The sequence below is a fragment of the Hylobates moloch genome, unplaced genomic scaffold, assembly GCF_009828535.3.
Source record: "Hylobates moloch isolate HMO894 unplaced genomic scaffold, HMol_V3 SCAFFOLD_5, whole genome shotgun sequence".
Classification (NCBI taxonomy): Eukaryota; Metazoa; Chordata; class Mammalia; order Primates; family Hylobatidae; genus Hylobates; species Hylobates moloch.
The window spans coordinates 42,905,247-42,923,446 of record NW_026652280.1 but is presented as its reverse complement, the minus strand read 5'-3'; the positions used below and the strand labels follow the sequence as shown (position 1 = coordinate 42,923,446).

Sequence of the window (18,200 nt, the reverse complement as noted above, 5' to 3'; positions counted from 1 at the left end):
TTGAAAATAATATCCTCTCTCTATTGAATTGCCTTGCACCTTTTTCAAAATCAATGGGCCACATTTATGTGTCCTGTTCTGAACTGTCTGCTCTGTCCCATTGATCTAGGTGCCTATCCTTTTACCAATGACACATTGTCTCAATTACTATAGCTTTTTATTTGTTAAAGTCAGGTTATTTAATTTCTCCAAGGTTACTCTTTTTCAAATTTAGTTGTTCTAGTTCTTCTGTTTTACCATGTAACTTTTAGAATCAGCTTGTCTCTATGAGGTAGGAGACCAGCAGGACTTGTTTTCTGGTCCCAACCCTGATGACCCAAACAGGATCTGGTTCAGATGGGATAAAGCAAAAAAACTGACAAAAACCACAGATGGTGACAAAAGCAATCATTAGCTGCCCTCATTGCTCATTGGTATAAGCTGCTCCCACTAAAGCCAATTTATAAATGCCATGGCAGCAACCCACAAGTTACCACCCCTTTCCAGGGCAAGACCCAAAACTTACTGCCCCTTTCCTAGAAAGTTCTAAACAACCCACCCCTCAATTTGTGTTAATCTGACCTTTAATTTGCATATAATTGAAAATAGATTTACATGAGTATAAATACAGTTGCCAAGAGCCCATACTTTGCTGACTCTGGGCACACTGCCTAGGAGTTAGCCCTGCTCCAGAAGGAGCAGTGCTGTTCAATAAAAAATTTCAGTCTATCACCACCAGCTTGCCCTTGAATTCTTTCCTGGTTAAAACCAAAAACCATCCCAGGCTAAGCCCCAGTTTTGGGGCTCACCTGTCCTGCATCATATATCTACAAAAAATTATACTGATATTTTGATTGGAACTGAATTAAATCTATAGATCAATTTTGGAAGAATTAACATCTTGTCTGTGTTGAGTCTTTCAATCCATGAATATAGTATGTCTCTCCATGTGTTTATTATTTGTTTCTATCTTCTTTGATTGCTTTCATCGGCATTTTCTAGTTTCCAGCATAAAGATACTTAACAGGATTTGTTAGTTATACCTATGTGTTTCACTGTAAATAGCATTTTAAAGAATTTTAGTTTATTATAAATGTATAGATAGTGAACTAATAAGATGGATTTTAGTGTATTGACCCTATAACACACAACATTGTTAAACTCACTTGTTTGTTTTAGAAATTTTTTGTAGATTCCTTATAGTTTTTTATGCAGACAATTATGACATCTGTGTGTATGAGCAGTTTTTTCCTTTCCAGTCTGTATGCCTTTTATTTCTTTTATGTGCCTGGCTAAGATTTCCATATGATGTTCAATAGGAATAGTAAGAGTAGACATGAGAATTTTTACTTTAAAAAATGTAATCACAGAGGAATTTGAGTGTATGAGAATCATAAGTATTCTGGTGCCTTTTTGCCTTCTCTGCCTTCCACAATTGATTTTTACCAGAAACAAATAGAAGTAAAAAGATATACTTTTTTTATTAGCTTGTATTTATGGATACCATCATGATTTTTTCTGCAATCAGACTTGTTTAGTATTACTTAAGGTGCTATCATTTCTATGTAAGTTTTGAAATACAGTTAAAATAATTATATGTCACATGAACAAAAGTCAGTCTGAGTTCTTTGAAAATGATTCATTTTTGTAAGCTTTTAAATTAATGCAGGAGAAGTGCTACAAAGCATATCTTTTTGACATGTCTTACTCTACTTCCTAGGGAATAGGCAGCTGTTCTCTAATCCTGTGTCTTGTTTTTCATCTTTCTCTCACCTCTCATCTCCCTTTCTTGCCTAGAATGTCCCTTGTGTGTGAGACCCTGAAAATTTGGGTCAAGGTGCTTCAAGTATATTCGGTTTATGACAATATAACACCTGTAGATACCTCTACTACCTGGTTGGAAAATTATAATATGAATTTTGTAACACTGAAGAGGCGGGGGGGGTCCATCACTAGGAGAAAATATACTATATCATCTCCTATTTCCAGAAAATTCTAACGATGATTCCCACGGACGAGGAGAAGCAGAAAATCCAGGAAGCTCAGCTGGCCAACCCTGAAATCCCCTTGGGCAGTGCAGAGCAGTTCCTCCTCACCCTCTCCTCCATCAGCGAGCTCTCCGCACGACTTCATCTCTGGGCATTCAAAATGGATTATGAAACTACAGAAAAGGTAAGCTCTCTGTAAGACAGGCAGCCAATCCCACATCCACAGTGTTGAGAAAGGCAGTTTTTCATTGATCAATATTAAGGCAGTGAAATATCATTCTTGGCATAGGGTGTGGAGGATGAGTTGACAATGAGGAGGTCGTGTGTACACCAAGTGATCAGCAGCTGGCCAATGAAGGCTGATTCTAAAGTGTCTGCCTGGCACCAGCCTCAGACACTAGACTGTGGGCACCAGGTCACTGATTACAAAACAAAACAATTACATTTTTTTTCCGATCCTATATTCTCATTGTAGAAAATGTGGAAAATACAGAAAAGCACAATATAGAAAATTTCCTATAATCCTTCGACCTGATGATAGTCACCTAAACTGTCAGTGATTGTGGCAATTAGCAGGTTTTTTTATGATGCCCATTGCAAGAGTTTGGGAGAACAGAAGGAAAGGAGACTTAATGGAGAAAGCTTGAGGAGGCTCCTCCTGAGTAGAAAGCAGAGGACATGGGCATCCTCTCTGGAATAGGGCAGTGGGAGTTTTTCGCAGGCTGAACAGAAGGAGCCAGTGGAGACGAAACGGGGGAGATGGAAAGTGAACTGTGTGGGATCTTAGTTGAGAGGAAGTCCGCAGAAGAGAGATTCTATAGTCCAGGTGAGCCAGGTGCGGTGGCTCACACCTGTAATCCCAGCACTTTGGGAGGCTGAGGCAGGAGGATGGCTTGAAGCCAGGAGTTCAAGACCAACGTGGGCATCATAGTGAGACCCTGTCTCTACAAAAATTTTTAAGAACTTAGCTAGGTGTTGTGGCATGCACTTGTAGTCCCAGCTACTCAGGAGGCTGTGGCAGGAGGATCACCTGGGGCCAGGAGTTCAAGGCTGCAGTAGGCTATAATCACCTTACTGTACTCCAGCCTGGGCAACAGAGTGGGACCTCCATCTCTAAAAAAATAAAACCAGGTGGAGAGGCCATGTGGTCTCCATATTCTGGCAAAGGAAGGAGCAAGGTCCTGTACTGAGGGCCAGATAGTTGGTGGTGGGTTTGGGGGACTTCAGGAGGGAACTACAGTATTTGAATTCATCAGGAAGTCAAGCAGAGAGGAAGACACCTAGGATTGCTGAGGTGACTGCTATGACTGGGTCACAAGACCAGACAGCACGCTCAGGTGACTTTCTTTAGCCAAGAGAGGTAACATCATGGAGAAAACAGATCACTGGGTCAGCCTGGCAGGACCTGGGCTGGAGAAACTGAAGCTGGATCTCCTGGCTTTGGATATAAGCTGGGGGAGCGCCTCAATCAAGACAAAGGAGTGGGGGCCACAGAATAACAGCAGAGAGGGTGGGGGAGACGGAGGCCATGAGGCTACAGAGCAGGCTGGAGGTCTGAGGGAGGGGGACATGAAAGCAGTGGGGTAGAGGGCAGTAGCCTTCTAGTGAGCAGCCCAGGCTGCCAGGTGGCTAGCCATGGAGTGCCTTGAGGGGAGGAGGAGGCCTGGGGCAGTTCATGGACACCGAGGTCTCAACTTTCATTGCCAATCTGCCTGGAAGGAGAAAAAGCAAAGAAGAAGACTGTGGTCTAGAAGCTGAAGGAAGATGGGAAGGAAGAGTGTCCCAGGAGTCAGCCACAGCCAGGAAGGAGAGTAAGAGGAGGGTGTTCCCTGAGGCAGGAATGGGGAGTCCAGAGCCCTTGTCACCCCAGCACAAGATCCTTTTGGTCTCCACTGCAGGGTCTGGGGAGTAGAGGCTCTCCCTGCCACATGTTTCCATACCTAGGAGCAATGCCCATCGCAGGGGATTGCCTTGTGCTGGGGAGAACACTGTGTGTTATTCCCTTATACAAAAAGTCAAAAGAACAAAGTAAGGCCAAATTGTACATTCTTTATTGTCTAATTTTTTTTTAACTGAAAGGAAGTAGCAGAACCACTCCTGGACCTGAAGGAAGGAATAGACCAGTTGGAGAACAATAAAACCTTGGGCTTTATCCTGTCTACTCTCTTAGCCATTGGGAACTTTCTAAATGGAACTAATGTAAGTTGTCCCCATCCCTCATCCTGCAGCCCCCCTTGTCACAAAATCCCTGCCCAGCAATTGCTGATGAAGGTTGTACCTCAGGTCCCCCAAAGCACAGTGGAACAAATGACTTTTGTGTCTTCTTGCTGAAAATCTAGAAGGAATTTTGTTCTTAAGATACCAGGGCCTAGGCTGGGCGTGGTGGCTCACACCTGTAATCTCAGCACTTTGTGAGGCTTAGGCGGGTGGATCACGAGGTCAGGAGATCGAGACCATCCTGGATAACACTGCGACACCCCGTCTCTACTAAAAATACAAAAAATTAACCAGGCATGGTGGCATGCGCCTGTAATCCCAGCTACTCGGGATGCTGAGGCAGGAGAATCACCTGAACCTGGGAAGCAGAGATTGCAGTGAGCTGAGATCTCACCACTGCACTCCAGCCTGGGTGAAAGAGCAAGACTCTGTCTCAAAAAAAAATATATATAAATATATATATATATATATATATATATATATCAGGGCCTATTTATTTCAACCTGTGTCTTGCTATAAATAAGAAAACAGAAAAACACACACATGATTCTTTATGAAGTGTAACTGCTTTCAAACTTGACATTGGAAAACTTTCTTCTGCCCCATTTTTTTTTTCTGAGCTTATCACTCAAATACTCATGCTTATATGCATTTTGCTGCTTAAATAAAAACAACTTTTTAAAAATCTTTTAAGTTCCAGGGTACATTTGCAGGATGTACAGGTTTGTTACATTGGTAAACATGTGCCCTGGTAGTTTGCTGCCCCTACCAACCCATCACCTAGGTATTAAGCCAGCATGCATTAGCTATTAAGAAAAGCAACTTTTTAAAATTGGCCCAGCTTTGTCCAGGAAGTAGACAACGGCAGGCAAAAGGAGGAAGAAGTAGATAGGCAGATGTCAGAGCCCAGTCCCACAGCACCCTGATTTAGGGGTGAGCCCTGGGACATGGCTCATGGCTGTGGTGGGAAAGGGCTAGAGGCTCCCTCATTCTCAATATTCTCAGTGTGGCTGGCCCACATGTGATCAGCCATGGATCATGGAGCATGTTGACCCCAGGAGCTTCAGCCACAGAGAAACTGAATGTTGGGTGACTGCAGCTGGGAATTGATTCTAACCATCCTGTGCTATTCTCTAAGATCCTGCTTGAAACTTTTCTTTTATTGATGTTTGCAAAACAGGCCAAAGCGTTTGAGTTAAGCTACCTCGAGAAGGTTCCAGAAGTCAAAGACACAGTGCACAAGCAGTCGCTTCTCCACCATGTGTGCACCATGGTGGTGGAAAACTTCCCAGACAGCTCCGATCTGTACTCGGAGATCGGGGCCATCACCAGGTCAGCCAAGGTATGTCTGCGGACGCTGAGGATTGGGCCTGGTCTCACTGCAGCCACGGGATCTGTATTGGTCATCCTCGAGTAACATGTGCCCTATTAAGTAAAATGCCCAAGTGCTGCCTGCATTCTCTGCTCTAGAGCTTGTGAATATAATTTGTTTTGTGGCATTTCTAATGAACTTTTAAGATCTTTTTCCTATCTCTGGTTCTCAGTCGGATTCTTTCCTACTGAGGTATGCAAGGCAAGCCTGCCATCCCATTTCTAAACCCTGCGTCCACTGTTAGGCAGTGTTACTCACCAGGGTGAATTCTCCAGAACACTGAAACACCACAGCTTGTCTTAGGTGGGCAACCATGTCAAAAAGATGCAATGTGGCTCTTCCTGAGATGTCCATAGGACCTTGCAGTGAGGTGTGGAGCCAGAAAACAGGGCCCTCCCGGCTCCTGCTCCCCACAGATCGGCAGTCCCTATGATCTTGCCCAGAGGGAACATTTTTATAGGGCTGTAAACAGTATATGGCCTGGCCCTCAGCTGCAAGCTCTTAAAGCAAGTGCAGAGTTAATATCTTCATGAACTTATGCTTCATTAGAAAAGAGACAGTCACAGTATGTGGACACCTGGCTGCCTCTAGTGCAGGGGATCACTGAGGCTGACCAACTCCTAGAGGGATCCCAAACACACCAGAACTGGGAGATGTGAAGGTCTTAGGAGCACAGGAAACTCGCTAGGGGAGAGGGCAGGGGTGGAAGATACTCTTAAATAGGGCACAGCAACCAGGCTAGTGTGAAGGAACCTTCTAGAAATACCCCTGGCTGCAGCATGAGAACTGGAAATACTGGGATGTGTTGGAATTCAGCATGAGAGAGACAGTGGTGGGCAAACGCGGGGAAGGATGTCGGTTGGCTGCTGAGGCCTGCTTCAAGGGGCCCTTCCTGTCTGTCTGCCTTTTGCCACAGCCCTGGCTTGTGGGGACCTGGTAGCTGAGAGCCTCCTCCAGCTACCTCCAGAGCCACAGGCTGGCCTCTGCCAGGTGCACCGAGCAGGGGACCCTGAACTGGCCTATCAGAATTTTTTTCTAAGCCTCATTGTATCATGAGAAAGCGAAGCCTTTCCTATCTGGACTCAGGATTCCTTTGGTTTCAGACAAATTATTTTCCTCAGAGTGCCATGAAACCTTGCATACCTGAATCCCAGGGCTTTGCCTAAACTCGCCTTCTCTTTTTGATGCAACAGCATCAGGAAGCCCAGTACATGCGGTGTCTTGCTTGCCTCCCTGCCTCACACCAGACACGACACTGCGTGTCTTCATCCTCTCGGTGCCACAGATCCTCTCACAGAATCCACCTTTGCGAACTCTTTCCCCTTCATTGTGCTTCTAAGGGTGGGCCTGGAGGTCTGAGGTCACTCCAGCAAGTCCCCTGTGGGCTTCAGCAGGCCCTGCTCGTTGCCTCTGTCAGTGGCCCCGAAGTAGCAACGGCTTACCTCCGTGCCCCTGCTCACCTCCACGCACCTCCCCGCACCTCCCGCTCAGCCCCTCCGGCTCAGCCCCTCTGCCCCTGTACCCTCTGCGCACCTCCCGCTCACCCCCCGCCGCACCCTCCGCTCACCTCCCACTCATCCCCCCACCCACACCCTCTGCTCACCTCCTGCTGACCCCCGCGTACCTCCCGCTCATCTCCGCCACGCCCTCCGCGCACCTCGCGCTCACCCCCGCGCACCTCGTGCTGCTCTGACTTTTGCTTGCTGGACACAGCCTTTCCCATCTTAGCTACTTTCTATCCACCTCAGTCACCTCCTTTCAGCACACCCACTTATGTATTTCTTCCTCTGCTCCTGTCCTTCTCAATTTCTTTCCCCATCCCTCTGTTAAATGTGGCCCTCTGATGTATTTTTTTCATGACTAAAAATCTCTCTGATTTATGTAATTTTTAGTCTGGAAATTCTATAAAATCATCACTTTAGAAAACCTCATCTCAGGCTCCTTCAGGCAATCCAGACTGTCTGCACGTCCCTGAATACACAGGCAGCACTCTGTCACATCTGTCCCTTGCATGTGTGATGTGCATCTGCTGGCAACCCTCACCCACACACAGGCACATACACGAGCCTGGTGGGGTCTGTGTGTCCTTCAGAGTTTGGGAATCACCTGTGTGTACAGTCAGCCTCCTTGAGAACAGGAAGTTGTCTCATTCAGCATTTGTGTTTATGTTCAATGCCTGGCTTAGAGACTGGTGTATGCTAGTTTCTCCATGAGTGTTGGTGGAATGAGTGAGTGGGCAGGTGAATAAATAACTTGTCACTCACATTATAAAGGAGATTATCACGAAGAGAAGCTGGCTGCCCATTAGTTGGTCCCCAGCATAGAAGAGCCATCTTCGTAGGACTAGGGTGCATTTCTCAACTTTAAGAGAAATATTATCGCTGAAGAATAAGAGTGCTCTGAAAAAAATTCATGAGACATCTTCTTAGTTCATCTTGTACTAGTGTTCCTTGATATCATGTTTTAATTTACAGTTCCCAAAGATTTACTTCCAAATATGGCCAAAAAAGGTAACACATGTATTGAGTTCATTTGGAGAACAGTTTTATCACTAAATAATGTGATGTCAAGATAATGACAGATACACATGTGAATAATTTTTAGGCTGTAAATATGTTTGTATTTCAAGATGTGAATTTGGTTTTGATGTTTGTTTCTCCCCAGAGGCAGTTTGGTCTCCCAGTTCAGGTTGGTGTCCGGCGGTTTCAGTGTGTTTGCAATGTTCTCGCTCTGATTTTCAGGTTGACTTTGATCAACTTCAGGATAATTTATGTCAGATGGAGAGAAGATGCAAAGCTTCATGGGATCACCTCAAGGCAATTGCAAAACATGAAATGAAACCAGTTTTAAAACAACGGATGTCAGAGTTCCTGAAAGACTGTGCAGAGAGAATTATAATTTTAAAGATTGTCCATAGAAGGATAATCAATAGGTAAGTGGATTGAGGAACTTATAGAAATATCAGTACAATGGCATATTGAAAAATTTGTACTGGAAATTAAGAGCTGATGGTTAAATTTACAGATTTTTTGTACATTCTTGGTACATAGCAAGTACACTGATGATACAGATGTTTAACAGTTTCATGGATAATTAATTTTTCTTACACAATAATATAATGCCATCAAACCTCAAAGTTGGAAGGAATCTCAGAAAAATTTGATCCAAAAATCGTACCTATCAGGAATTGCGTCTGTAAGATTTCTAACAAATTGAACCCTGCATATCTGGGTCTGCTGGAAGAATTTCACCTATAGAGAGGACACTCCCTTTCAAGGCAGCTCTCTTTGTTAGAAAAGTTCCTCCTTTACCTGATCTGCAGCTGGCCTTCGGAGGACCTTCCAGCAACAAATCCTCCAACAGCTGCTCTATGCCACAGCCTACCTGAGTGAGGTCCAGGCTCCATCACAGCACTGTCCTCTGGACCAGCCCTCCTCAGAATCACAGGATCCAAGAGGATCCTGGAGACACAGCAGTGATGTGTCAGACCTTGTTTTGCCCACAAGGAGAATGGGGTCTGGAACGGCCCATGGCTGTCCAGGGCTGTGCCACCAGAAAGCAGTGGTAGCCCGAAGACTAGAACATGGATCCTCTATCTTCCCAGGCCAGGGCCTTTCCTACCATGTGCTACCACTCTCTTCTCCTTTGCTTTGTCACAGAACACAGTTGAGGGACCCTTACCCATTCTTCCTTTCTCCCTCCCTCCCTTTCTTTCCCTTCTTTCCTCATCTCCTTCTTTGACTTTCCTTAAGCCTATACACAACTTTTTAAAACCTGATACTTTTATCTGCACATGAACCCTCTCCCAGCTTGTGTCAGTTTCTGCTTTGATAATCAGGCTCCCTGGTCTTCATCCAGACCACTGAGAAAATGGCAAGTAGTTTTTAAATGTTGGACAGGACAAAAATAAGAAGCAGAATCTTCCCTCCAGGTTGACAACTATTTGTTAATTAGTTCTTTTGGAATTTAATTGTTCAACTATAAATCTCCCTGACTATCTATCTAGACCTTCTGGCTGTCCTTCCTTCCTCAAGGGAACTTTTAGGAGATTTTGTCAGATTTCTTACTGAAATCAAAGAGGCAGGGAATGTGAGCTGGTTTGGCCCTCAATGCTTTGTATGATGCAAGCAATTCCCCATTTAAAATACACACACACACACACACACACACACACACACACAGAGAGAGAGAGAGAGAGAACCAACTATTATTTGGAATGTCATGAAACTGGAGTAATTTTATGAACGTCTTATAAAGCTGTTGAGCTTGGTTACATTAACCATTTTATCCCAGACAGATTAAAAACTCAGTTTGGTGGTATGTCTATTTCTTAAGCTATAAAGTATTTGCTCTGATTGTCCCATTCTCCTTGGTAACCTGGTCACCCAGATGATGGCTGCTTCTGCCTCAGCTGTCTACATCCCATTGGGGATGACCAGGAGGAGCCAGAAGTTCACTGTCGTTTTGGTGTGGGTAGTAAAAGGGCATGGCTAAAGGGAGGTGGTACCCGGAAGTGGACAATCCAAAGTATCTAAACCGTAGAACCCTGGGTTCAAATGAAGTCTTTAGCTGGAGCCCTGTATGTAGAACTGATTAAAGCAGGACTCTCTTTTTGAAATTGAGATGGAGGACTGAAAGCCCCAAGGACTGTACCTCATTTTTCCTTCTCCCTCCCACCAACAGTCCTCAGGATCATAGCTGAAGACAGCTGTGATTTTTTTTTTTTTTTTACTTAACACATTGGGAAACTGAGGCACAGAAAGAACCCTAGTTCAGGGCCTTATAGCTGGTAACCAGTGGGATCATCTTAGTCATGCAAATGAGCCTAAATACTTATATTTTGACTTCAGATCAAAAAGTTTCAAAAAGCTGTCTCTTTAGGTAAAACCTAGTTTTTGAAACTGTTTCCTGGCTAAGAAAATTTTGTTTTGGATGTTCAAACCTGCATTTGTTTTTTTTTTGTTTGTTTGTTTTTTCTTCTTTTTCCTTTCTTTCTTTTTATATTATTATACTTTAGGTTTTAGGTACATGTCACAATGTCAGGTTTTATTACATAACCATGTGTTGTTTTTCTGCACCCATTAATCGTCATTACATTAGGTATACTCTAATCTGTCCTCCCCTCCCCCCACCCCACAAACTCCCGGTGTGATGTTCCTTCTGTGTCCATGATTCTTTGTTCAATCCACCTATGGAGAAAATGGTGTTTGGTTTTTTGTCCATAGATTTACTGAAAATGTCCATTTCATCCATGTCCCTACAAAGGACATGAATCATCATTTTACACTGCATATATTCATGGTAAATCCAGTCTATCGTTGTTGGACATTTGGGTTGGTTCCAACTCTTTGCTATTGTGAATAGTGCTGCAATAAACATACGTGTGCATGTGTCTTTATAGCAGCATGATTTATAGTCCTTTGGGTATATACCCAGTAATGGGATGGCTGGGTCAAATGGTATTTCTAGTTCGAGATCCCTGAGGAATCGCCACACTGACTTCCACAATGGTTGAACTAGTTTACAGTCCCACCAACAGTGTAAAAGTGTTCCTATTTCTCCACATCCTCTCCAGCACCTGTTGTTTCCTGATTTTTTAATGATGGCCATTCTAACTGGTGTGAGATGGTATCTCACTGTGGTTTTGATTTGCATTTCTCTGATGGCCAGTGATGATGAGCATTTCTTCATGTGTTTTTTGGCTGCATAAATGTCTTCTTTTGAGAAGTGTCTGTTCATGTCCTTTGCCCACTTTTTGATGGGGTTGTTTGTTTTTTTCCTGTAAATTTGTTTGAGTTCATTGTAGATTCTGGATATTAGCCCTTTGTCAGATGAGTAGGTTGCAAAAATTTTCTCCCATTCTGTAGGTTGCCTGTTCACTCTGATGGTAGTTTCTTTTGCTGTGCAGAAGCTCTTTAGTTTAATTAGATCCCATTTATCAATTTTGGCTTTTGTTGCCATTGCTTTTGGTGTTTTAGACATGAAGTCCTTGCCCATGCCTATGTGCTGAATGGTATTGCCTAGGCTTTCTTCTAGGGTTTTTATGGAACCTGCATTTGTTTTAACTTTTATTTTAGGTTCAGGGATACATGTGAAGGTTTGTTACATATGTAAACTCGTGTCATGGGGGTTTGTTGTACAGATTATTTCATCACCCAGGTACTAAGCCCAGTATTCAATAGTTATCTTTTCTGTTCCTCTCCCTCCTCCCACCCTCCACCTTCATGTAGACCCCAGTGTCTGTTGTTTCCGTCTTTGTGTTCATAAGTTCTCGTCATTTAGCTCCCATTTATAAATGAGAACATGTGATATTTGGTTTTCTGTTCCTGTGTTGGTTTGCTAAGGATAATGGCCTCCAGCTCCATCTATGTTCCCACAAAAGACATGATTGCGTTCTTTCTTTTTTTTTTTTTTGAGATGGAGTCTCGCTCTGTCACCCAGGCTGGAGTGCAGTGGCGCAGTCTCGGCTCACTGCAAGCTCCGCCTCCCGGGTTCACGCCATTCTCCTGCCTCAGCCTCTCCAAGTAGCTGGGACTACAGGCGCCCGCCACCACGCCCGGCTAATTTTTTTTGTATTTTTAGTAGAGACGGGGTTTCACCGTGGTCTCGATCTCCTGACCTCGTGATCCGCCCACCTCGGCCTCCCAAAGTGCTGGGATTACAAGCGTGAGCCACCACGCCCGGCCTGATTGCGTTCTTTCTTATGGATGTATAGTGTTTCATGGTGTATATGTACCACATTTTCTTTATCCAATCTGTTATTGATGGGCATTGAGGTTGATTTCATGTCTTTGCTATTGTGATTAGTGCTACAATGAACATTCGTGTGCATGTGTCTTTCTGGTAGAATGATTTATATTCCTCTGGGTATATATATATATACCCAGTAATGGGATTGCTGGGTCGAATGGAAGTTCTGCTTTTAGCTCTTTGAAGAATCACCATACTACTTTCCACAATGGTTGAATTAATTTACACTCCCTCCAACCATGTATAAATGTTCCTTTTTTTCCACAACCTCACCAACATCTGTTATTTTTTGACTTTTTAATAATACCCATTTTGACTGATGTGAGATGGTATCTCATTGTGGTTTAGATTTGCATTTCTCTAATGATCAGTGATGTTGAGCTTTTTTTTTTTTTCCATATTCTTGTTGGTCACATGTATGTCTTGTTTTAAAAAGTGTCGGTTCAGGACCGAGCATGGTGGCTCACACCTGTAATCCCAGCATTTTGGGGGGCTGAGGTGGGCGGGTCACGAGGTCAGGAGATCGAGATCATCCTGGCTAACACGGTGAAAACCCGTCTCTACTAAAAATACAAAAAATTAGCCAAGCATGGTGGTGGGTACCTGTAGTCCCAGCTACTGGGGAGGCTGAGACAGGTGAATGGTGTGAACCCGGGAGGTGGAGCTTGCAGTGAGCTGAGACAGTGCCACGGCACTCCAGCCTGGGAGACAGAGGAAGACTCCATTTCAAAAAAAAAAAAAAAAAAAAAAAGAAAGTAAGTGTCTGTTAATGTCCTTTGCCCACTTTTAGTGGGGTTCATTTTTTTCTTGTAAATTAGTTTAAGTTCCTTAAAGATGCTCGACCTTAGACCTTTGTCAGATGCATAGTGTGCAAAAATTTTCACCCACTCTACAGGTTGTCTGTTTACTCTGTTGATAGTTTCTTTTGCTGTGCAGAACTTCTTAAATTTAATTAAATCCCATTTGTCAATTTTTGCTTTCGTTGTGATTGCTTTTGGTAAATTTCGTTGTGATTGCTTTGTCAGCCTCTTCCTGGGTCCAGGATGGTATTGCCTAGGTTTTCTTCCAGGGTTCTTATGGTTTTGGGTTTTACATTTAAGTCTTTAATCAATCTAGAGATGACTTTTGTATATGGTGTAAGGAAGGTGTCCAATCTTCAACATTTGACTAGCCAGTTATCCCAGCACCATTTATTGAATAGAGAGTCTTTTCCCCATTGCTTGTTTTGTCAGCTTTGTCAAAGATCAGATGGTCATAGGTGTGTGACCTTATTTTTGGGCTTTCTATTCTGTTCCATTGGTTTATGTGCCTGTTTTTGTGCTAGTACCATGCTGTCGCAATTACTGTAGCCCTATATTGTAAAGTTGGGTAGTGTGGTGCTTCCAGCTTTGTTCTTTTGCTTAGGATTGCCTCGGTAATCCAAGCTCTTTTTTTGTTCCATATGAATTTTAAAACAATTTTTTTCTAGTTCTGTGAAGAATGTCTTTGGTAGTTTGATAGGAATAGCATTGAATCTGTAAACTGCTTTGGGCATTATGGCCATTTTAATGACACTAATTCTTCCAATTCATGAACATGGGATATTTTCCATTTGTTTGTGTCATCTCTGATTTTTTTGAGCAGTGTTTTGTAATTCTCATTGTAGATATCTTTCACCTCCCTGGTTGGCTGTATTCCTAGGTATTTTATTCTTTTTGTGGCAACTATGAATGAGATTGCCTTTCTGATTCGGCTCTCAGCTTGACTGTTGTTGGTATATAGGAAAGCTAGTGATTTTTGTACATTGATTTTTTATCCTGGAACTTTGCTGAAGTTATCAGCTGAAGCAGCTTTTGGGCTGAGATGATGGAGTTTTCTGGATATAGCATCATGTCATTTGCAAACAAAGATAGTTTGACTTTCTCTCATCCTATTTGAATGCCTTTATTTCTTTTGCCTGATTGCCCTGACCAGAACTTCCAACATTATGTTGAATAGAAGTGGTGAGAGAGGGCATCTGTGTCTCGTGCTGGTTTTCAAGGGGAATGCTTCCAGCTTTTGCCCATTCAGTATGATATTTGGCTGTGGATTTGTCATAGATGGCTCTTATTATTATATTTTGAGGTATGTTCCTTCAATACCTAGTTTATCGAGTGTTTTAACATGAAGGGTGTTGAATTTTATTGAAAGCCTTTTCTGTGTCTATTGAGACAATCATGTGGGTTTTGTCTTTAATTCTTAAACGTGCATATTAACCTTTCCTTTTATCCTTTTGTACTCTCTGGATGTACAGACCCACCCACTCACTCCTGTAGATCCATTAGGCTACAGTTGCACTGTGAAAGGCACAGAGAGGGACCAGGGAAGAGGAGAAGGAAGCTGTTATTAGTCTGTTCTCATGCTGCTAATAAAGACATATCCGAGACTGGGTATTTATAAAGGAAGGAGGGTTAATTGACTCACAGTTCTGCACCACTGGGGAGGCCTCAGGAAACTTACAATCACGGTAGAAGGGAAACCAAACACGTCCTTCTTCACATAACGGCAGCAAGGAGAAGTGCCAAGCAAAGCGGAAAAGCCCTTATAAAACCATCAGATATCGTGAGATCTCACTCACTCTCACAAGAACAGGATGGGGGATACTGCCCCTATGATTCAATTGTCTCCACCTGGTCCCTAAACAATACATGGGAATTATGGGAACAACAATTTAAAATGAGATTTGGGTGGAGACACAGCCAAACCATATCAAAAGCCTTCCTGGGAGGCCTAGGAAACTACAGCAATGGACTGCCATTCGAGGGGGAGAGACAGGCAGAAGACAAGTAAACACCAAGACTGGTGTGCCATTGTCCAAAGTCCACCCCTCCCCATTCGGGGCCAGACATGCTACTCAGTGGCAGGCTTGAGTAAGAGGCAGATGATGGAACAATCAAAGATGTTTGACTTGTGCTTTGGAGTACTGGTTAGGGGGGCCAGCCTGCCCATAACCGTATGATTTTCATATCATGTATTCTAAAAGTTACCAACTCAACTGAAAAAAATTCCTTAAAAGTTTTATGGCCTCAAAGTCATATCCTTTTTGTTCTTCTGAAGGAATACCATAGTCTCTCTCTTTTCAAATGTATATCTGGATCTTTTTCAGACCTTGTTTGTTGTTACTTCCCTTGTTTGTAAAATATATGCTTAAACAACATTTCCAATTTATATGTTAAGTTTGGATCCCCTGTGCGTCCAAAAACAATGCTCTAGAAAGTGTAGGATAAAGAATCTTGGGTTGTACTTATGTATAAAATAGGACCCAGAACGTTAATATATTGGAATGAGGTGAAGTGGTTAGCTAGCTGTGGGCTGATGGATTCTCCCCTCAAATCTTCCTGCATATAGATTTTGAATAGTTGTTATATTGTACTATCCTATCCTAATATCATATCATACATATCTAATATATAATGTCAAGCGGTAACAAGAGCCAGGAAGAAAAAATAAGAGTATAAATGGTTAGGTAGTGACCTGACACAGGGTGGTCAGGGAAGGCTTCTCAGAGGAGGTGGTATTTTAGGCAGAGACCTGTGAGATGAGTGAGAGCCATCCATGCAGCTGTCAGTGGGGAAAACGTTCTAGGCATGGGGAATAGCTGGTACCGGATACCTTGTCAGGCCTATGGTCCTACCCTGTGGAATGGCCTCCTCACCCCTCCCCACAGGCCCCGCAGGCTCTCAGCTCCTTGGCCTCTGTGTCCCTCCAGGGCTCCTGTGTGTCTGGGCCCTGAGGTGGGCTTTTTCAGGGAATAACCAGGTGTCCAGTGTAGCTGGAGTCACGAAAGATGAAGTCAGAGAGGTGATGGGACCAGTCGTCCAGGACCTTATTTGGAAATGCTATATTTAGTTTATCCATGCATTATATCCATTATATCCATCCAATGCTGTATTTAGTTTATCTGTTCATGGACATTTGGGTTGTTTCCACTTTCAGCTATTAAGAATAATGCTCCTATGAACTTTCGTGTAGAAGGTTTTGTGTGTACACATATTTTCATTTCTTTATGCAAAGGAGAAAAATTGCTAAGTCATATAATAACTCTGTTTATCTTTTTGAAGAACTGCCAGATCATTTTCTATGGCTGCTAAACCATTTGATGTTCCTAACAGCACTTTGGAAAGGATCCAATTTTTCCACATCCTCACCAACATTTGTTCTAGCCTGTCTCTTTTATTACAGCCATCCTGGTGGGTGTATGTGGTGTCTCCTTGTGGTTCTGATGTGCATTCCTTAGTGATGCTGAGCAACTTTTCATGTATCTCTTGGCCGTGTGCATATCTTTTTAGGAGAAATGTCTATTCAGATCCTTTGTCCATTTTTTATTTGTCTTTTTAGTGTTGCGTTGTAAGATTCCTTTATATATTCTGACACAAGTCCCTTATTATAGACACATGACTTGCAAATATTTTCTCCTATCTTTTAGATTGTCTTTTTAGTCTTGATAATATCCTTTGAAACACAAAGGTTTTTAAGTTTAATGAAGTCCAGTTTATCTACTTTGGTCACTTATGCTTTGGGTATCATATCTAAACACATTAATCCAAAGTCATGAAGATTTCTACTTTGTTTTTTTCTAAGAGTTATGTAGTTTTGGCTAGCATGTTTTAGGCCCTTTTACTTTAAATACAAGTTGTATGTTTACTTCATTATTCTTCTCAAAAAGAGTAAGCCAGTGTCGTTTATTTTAAAAAATTCATATTCAAACTGTACAAATTAGAGTGATCAAAATTTGTTTTCTATAAATAGTGGTATCATTTACATAATGTTGTTTGTTCCACAGAAAGCTTTCCCTCTGTCTCCCACTGTGTTCTTTCTCATTTCCTAATAACTAAAAATTGGGTACTTATCTGCTCATGTAATTTCTTTTACAACATTTTAAAACAAATAACGTCTAATAATTTTTGTTTACAAATTAAGTAGTTAAAATTTATTTTCTGCTTCTTTGGTGTTTCCTAATTAAACTAAGGTTATATGTAATATCGCAAGAAATGTTTAAAAATATTTACTCAGAAAACAGCATCTATTTACAAACTATGGATTAACATGTTATTCATAACATGTTCATGTCTATTTTAAGTGCTCATTCAAAAGAATTTCTAAGCAACATTTCTTTATTCCTATTCAATTCTCCTATAATCTAGAAATGGTGCAGTACTTTTCTAAACTACCACTTTAACATTTTTCTTACAAAAGTTTTACATATATCCATTTTAGAAAAATGTTAAAACACAGATATGAAAAATGAAAAAGTAATCTGTTGAAGTCCTACCACCTAGATATAACCTCCATCAGTGGGAAAGTGAGTTGAACTTCTGTTTTCATTTTCACTTGAGAAGACTCTTGAAATTCAAAGCCCCAGGAGTGAAGGACAGTGTGGCTTACTGAGAGTGTGGCTTGTTGGTTTCTTTATTATTATTATTATTTATTTTAAGTTCTGACATTGGTTTCTTACTGAGAGATTTTAGGCAAGTAATTTTTGTTTCTTAAAACTGAAGTCATTGCTGTTACTGTTTTTTTCCTTGCAGATTCCACTCCTTTTTACTCTTCATGGGCCATCCACCTTACGCAATTCGGGAGGTGAACATAAACAAATTCTGCAGGATTATTAGTGAATTTGCACTAGAGTATCGCACAACCAGGGAAAGGGTTTTGCAGCAGAAACAGAAACGGGCCAACCACAGAGAGAGAAATAAGACCAGAGGGAAGATGATCACCGATGTAAGTTTCACACAATCCCTCTCCTTATGTCATTCGTTTTCAAAGTAAGATCAATCAGGAATTCTCCTCACAGTTAAAAGCTGTGCTTTTTTTTTTTAACTATAAAAAAATTCTGTCTTTTAAAAAGTGCTCTTAAAGTACTCCTCCACCATTTC

General features: G+C 42.2%; 1 protein-coding gene across 4 annotated transcripts in view; it reads left to right on the top strand.

Moving 5' to 3' along the window:
• The window catches only part of FHOD3 (formin homology 2 domain containing 3), a 499,838-nt gene that overhangs the window by 456,240 nt on the left and 25,398 nt on the right, over window positions 1-18,200 (top strand). For all 4 annotated transcript variants that reach the window (XM_032152492.2, XM_032152490.2, XM_032152489.2 and 1 more), the window contains 5 exons: window positions 1,969-2,151; window positions 4,047-4,166; window positions 5,365-5,526; window positions 8,298-8,488; window positions 17,853-18,045. In XM_032152492.2, the coding sequence (XP_032008383.1) occupies window positions 1,969-2,151; window positions 4,047-4,166; window positions 5,365-5,526; window positions 8,298-8,488; window positions 17,853-18,045 (849 nt within the window). The remainder of the gene's footprint in view (window positions 1-1,968; window positions 2,152-4,046; window positions 4,167-5,364; window positions 5,527-8,297; window positions 8,489-17,852; window positions 18,046-18,200) is intronic.